The 5,439-nt window shown below is 50.6% G+C and overlaps 1 protein-coding gene across 1 annotated transcript in view; it reads right to left on the bottom strand.

Annotated features, from left to right (window-relative positions):
• Positions 1-1,922: 1,922 nt before the first annotated feature.
• Positions 1,923-5,439, bottom strand: part of ACKR3 (atypical chemokine receptor 3) — a 7,073-nt gene continuing 3,556 nt past the window's right edge. Inside the window, exon 2 of the mRNA XM_004386491.2 lies at positions 1,923-2,048. Coding sequence (XP_004386548.1) covers positions 1,923-2,048 — 126 coding nt within the window. The remainder of the gene's footprint in view (positions 2,049-5,439) is intronic.

The raw sequence follows: 5,439 nt of genomic DNA, 5'->3' as shown, positions 1-5,439 counted from the left end.
CGGTCTCACATCAAGAAGCCAGAGTCTATGGCCTGAGAGCGTGCGTTGTGGGCATTGAGGTTTGGTCATAGAGGGGACGATGCCTTGGCTGTTTCTGCTCATGATTTGTTACACCCAAAGCAGACTCTAACCAGGAAGAGAAATACGCAATGTCCACATAGCCGACGGAGCCGCACAGGCCAGAAGTGACAGGTTAAGTCAGCCTGGGGCTGGTGACCAGTAATCAAGCGCAATGACTCACTGACCTCTCATGGGCTGGTGGTTTGAACTCGGCCTACATGAGCCACTCACCCTCCTTATTACTTCGTGGGTTGGATTTCCTTCTCCAGCAAAGATTTCCGATGAGGATCCTGGAGGGCTCAGCTTCTGTCTTGTCATTGCCTTTAAAATTAGAAAGCTTGTTGCCGTGCAGTTGATTCCAACACATGGCAACCCCATGTGTTACACAGCACTGCTCCACTGGGTTTTCTTGGCTGTAATCTTTACAGAAGCAGATCACCAGGACTTTCTTCCGTGGCACAGCTAGGTGGTTTCAAACCACCAACCTTTAGGTCAGTGGTTGAGTGCAAACTTTTTTTGCCACTCAGGGGCCTCTGGCATTGCCTTTGGAGTCCATTAAATAACGTGTTAACACCCGAGAACTAAGAAGAGAAATTCTGGGTCTCATGACTGTACTTGGGCAATCATAGAAATAGTGTGAATTTTCACCCCTGCTAGTGATGAGTGTTGGAATTTACTGAAAAGGACAATAGAAAAGATGCACAGGCTGACAGAAAACCACTCGTTCCTTCTGGAGAAGAAGTTCCAACAGTGCATTCTACAGCAGCGAGAGACTGAGTGCTGTTACGCGTTTAAAGGTTCTCACACGTCCTCCTTGCCTCTAAGTTCCAGCAATAGTAGCTCTGGCAGGCTCGTGAGGGTCAGCCCTGCCTTTGGAGCCAGGGTGAAAACTGACCCCCGTCCTCCGCTGGAAGAATGCAGGCCCCACATCCGGGACCCTGCTCAGGCTCCAGAGGGCTCCGTGGCCTGGACATGACCTGTGGGCTCCATGTGCACCATGGGTGTACCCCGATGGGTCTGGTTGGTGCCAAATTATCCTCATGAACAAAGGGCCTTTCTACTACCTTGAGGGAAAAAGAAACAGCAAACTAACAGTGAGGCACATGGGTGGAGAAGGTGCCCATGTGCGCCAGTACTGGGGGTGCTTAGGTATTTATGCAGCGGGGAGCAGACAAGATACCAGGCTGTGCAGTGGAGCCGGAAGGAGCTGCAGCCATCGACCTGGAAAACCACACTGTCTGTGCTTCCCTACTGCCTCCCAGCCACTCCCTCAACTTCCTTGTCCTGGAGCTTCGTTTTCTGTCTTCAGAGGGGGGGTGGCCATGACGACCTTTGATTGCCACCCAAAAATATGTTCCTGCCACACAGTTCTTAACAACCTTGGTATTCATTAACTTCCGTCAGCTCTGAGACACCTCTGCTCTTCCTTGAAGAGTCTCCTTCCTAAAACTGACCACATCCCAGGACTGGTCCTGAGGACAGCTTCACTGTCTCTGTCCCTGCCCCTGCCACTGGAGGCTGGTCATCCTCAGGCTAGAATATGAGGGCCCTTCATTTGCAAACGTCCCCTGAGAACCCCTTCTTTGTAAGCCATCCATGAGGACCCCTTCTCTGTAAACCATCCATGGGGACCCCTCCTCTGTAAACCTTCCATGGGGACCCTTCCTCTGTAAACCCTCCGTGAGTCCCCCTCCTCTGTAAACCCTCCGTGAGTCCCCCTCCTTTGCACAGCTTTCTGGCGCCTGCAATCTGCAGGGCGGCCCCCTCCTCTGGGCTCTGAGCACCTCCAGCAACAACACCAGCATTCTTCTCACGCTGTTGCCCCATAACCGCGTCTCTACATCTCAGGTCCAGCTGCCCTTCTAGGCCGCCAGCGTCTCAAAAACTAGGTCGGTCCCAACCACCTGTGGCATTTTAAAGGCCAGCACAGTACTTGGCACATAGTGGGCCCTCCATAACGCTTGTCCGATCAAAGACTGAGCGAAGGACTGCATGGACGGATGAATAAATTAACGGGAACAAGTAGGGAATCAATTGCCGGGAAGGCATTCATCGACCGCGCAGCCCCAGCTCGGCCAGCGCACAGCTGGGCCACTGACGATTTTTCATTTACACGTCAGGGTCCACATGCAATTCCCCTTCTCATTACGGTAGAGCCCAGCACAAAATCCACACTTTTAACAACGACCCTGAGAAATGCACCAGTGGGAAGACCGTGAATACGTTCTCCGCATGGATTACAGCTCGGCAGAAAAGATGAAAAGAGGAGCTTCAAACATTTTCCTGTGAAAGGCTTAAAGGAAGCAAATTCAGCGTGGGATGGCGGAGGCCAAGGCTCTTTCAGGCGTACCCCAGCCACCGCCACGACATGTTTGCCGCTCACCCCACGACATGTTGCCGGGCCAACATACATTCTGAGTCACCCAAGCAGATTTAATGCCATCATCACCGTGACTTTGTCTTTGCCTTTCCTTCTGAAAACTGTTAAAGAGGAGATTCCAACCTACCTAGGCAATGATTTTAATCAGTTTCGCTCCGGAAGTAACTACGGAAATTCAGATCTTTCCATTCTGCTGCTTCTGAACATTACACTGTAACAATTGCCTGGTGAAGCCACCACTCTTCTTTTTTTTTTCCCCACCACGTCGGGAGAATTGACATGATTGGCATCCGTTCTGGGTCCCCACATGGAAGGGGCTGAGGGCATAAGCATATGAAAAGCCATCAGAAATGAAGCTTTTGAAAACAAGAAAAACACCCGAATTGTCCATCACACTTCACATACCAGACAGATAACCACGTCCGCCTTCATGAAGTGCACCCCACATGCCCATTTATCTCCGTGCTTGAGAAGCGTGACTGGCCATGTGTCCTGAGACATGTACCAGGACTTACAGGACTATACAGTGAACATAAACCCCTCTGCAGACTTCAAACAAGCCCAAAGAGTATGTTGAGTTGGCCCCACTCATGACCACCCTGCATAATGGAACAAAACGCCACCCCGTCCTGCGCCATCCCCATGATTGGTTGCCAGTTGGACTGCCATGATCCATAAGGTTCTCACTGGCTGATTTTCGGAAGCTGGTGGCCAGGCCTTTCTTCCTAGTCTGTCTTAGTCTGGAAGCTCCGCTGAAACCTGTTCAGCATCATAGCAACACGCAAGCTTCCACTGACGGACAGGTGGTAGCTATGCATGGTATGCACTGGCTGGGAATCAAACCTGGGTCTCCCGCATAGAAGGCAAGAATTCTACCACTGAACCACCAGTGCCCCTAGGGTGCTTTAGAGCTGTGATGTATTTCAATCCTTACAACATACCAAGAAGCACACTAGTTAAGTACTGGGCGGATATGAAAATGAATCATGCACAGGGTTTAGGAAATTTTTAAGGGTGTTGGTGTGGCCCTCCACAGATTTCAAACCACTTTGTCCATTCCTTAATCCAGTGATTCAACAATACTTACTCACATACATGTTCTGTCTTGATCTTTAAGATGGCCCTTTAACAGAGGTAGAGAAGTAGCTCTATGGGTGAGGAAAACCAGTGTTATGGATTGAATTGTGTCCCCCAAAAAGATACGTTGAAGTCCTAACCCTGGTATGGGTGAACGTGACCTTGTTTGGAAATAGGGTCTGTGTAGTAGGATCATCAAAGACACCCTTTGGGGAAGATGCTATCTCCACCTGACTGTCAAGGAGGAAAGTGAGGTTTAGAGATGGGAAAACTTATCCACGTTCCAGAGGATGGTGGACGGTGCCCCCACACCTGCATCCATGTGTGGTGGGAGGTGATTTTTTTTTTTTTTTTTTAATATTAAGTGATGAATCTCCCTGCCTCGGCGTGCTGTAACCCTTGACCTGTTCCTCTCTCAGCCCACCTGTGGCTACACAGTACAGCACATTGCTCCAGGTAAGAATGTCACAGCCGAAGTCAAAGAAAAGGTCTTTGATTTTCACAAATCATAGACCCTGAGGGGACTCGCAGCCTAGATGACTGGGGTGGGTGGGAGCAAGCTTTCGGTGCCCAGGCAAGGCAAAGAAGGGGTGGCTAGAAGGAGCAGAGGGTGGAGTCCCTGATGCAGCCGCCAAATGGAGCCCACTCCACAGAGAGAGCTGACTCTAGAGTGGCCTGCGGGATCTGGGAAGAAAGGGGCACCGCACCGTGTCCTTGCCCAGGGAGACTGTGGGACATGCAAAGTCCATCCAAAGAGGTGTTACACGGGAAGTGTGGGTTCGGTGCAGGGGTCACTCTCTCTCCCTCCCTCAGCACCTCAGTGTGGAAGGAAGGGGGCTGGGTGGTTCCCGTGGGCGGGAGAGGACTGTGAGAGCAGAAAACGGCCTGCGACAGCAGAAAGAGAACTTTGAGTAGGGGTATCATGGAAGGAGACCTCCATGGGGACCAGACAGGCAGGAGACATCTCAGCAGATGCCAGCATGGGCAGCCCCCAACCAGAGACCACCCCCCAGAGCTTAGAAGTAATCCCTAGGCAAAGGTGGGGGTGGTCTCTGAATTGACCAAGAAGGGGTTTTGAAATAAAAATCAAGTTGAATTATTTCTGAAGTTACACCTATTGCACAGTTGAGTCTGTGGCCGGTAATGTATGCCCACACGCACCCTCCCCACCTTGAATTTGGCACTTGGGGAGAGTCTGAACTTCTCTGAACTTGGACCACTTGCTCAGGGGCCCACTTTCCATCCATTTCTCCTGTTGAAGAATGCATATTTGGGTTGTAATTTCTCCTGATATCATATTGCCATTCTGTTCTGACTTCTCCTTCACCTTGATGTTTCTGCCTATGATTATGCTAATACCCGACTATCTGCATTGCTGTAGGTAGGAATTCTATTTGGAGCAAGGCAAGGAGTGCATATACCTGAGAGCACATATGCGCGTCAAGTAGATATTTAAATGAAGTTACAGCCTTGCTACTCGGTTACTAATCAAAAGGTTGGAGGTTCGTTCGATTCCACCCAGAGGTGCCTTGGAAGAAAGGCCTGGTGATCTGCTTCCAAAAAAAGAGTCACTGAAAATTCTATGGAGCACAGCTCTACTCTGACCCACGCAGGGTGGCCATGAGTCAGATTCGACTCCCCAGCAACTGGTTTTTTCATAGTGTTGGTCGGGAAACTCTAGGTCACAAAACCCTTTTCAGGAAGTCAGAGCCCCCTGCAGCGGGCTCTGTCCACAAGCCCCTGGGGGCTGTCCACCTGCAGTGTGTGGGTGATGTGACTTGCACCCAGAGTGCCTTTCCGTATGGTCTTCTACCAGTTACCATCCGGTCCATCCTGACTCATGGCAACCGGATGTATGTCAGAGTACAACTGTGCTCCGCAGGGTTTTCAATGGCAGACTTTTTCAGAAGTAGGTTGCCAGG

Source organism: Trichechus manatus, unplaced genomic scaffold (genome assembly GCF_000243295.1).
Source record: "Trichechus manatus latirostris isolate Lorelei unplaced genomic scaffold, TriManLat1.0 scaffold00165, whole genome shotgun sequence".
Lineage (NCBI taxonomy): Eukaryota > Metazoa > Chordata > Mammalia > Sirenia > Trichechidae > Trichechus > Trichechus manatus.
Note: the sequence above shows the minus strand (reverse complement) of the source record. Positions and strands in the feature narration are given on the sequence as shown.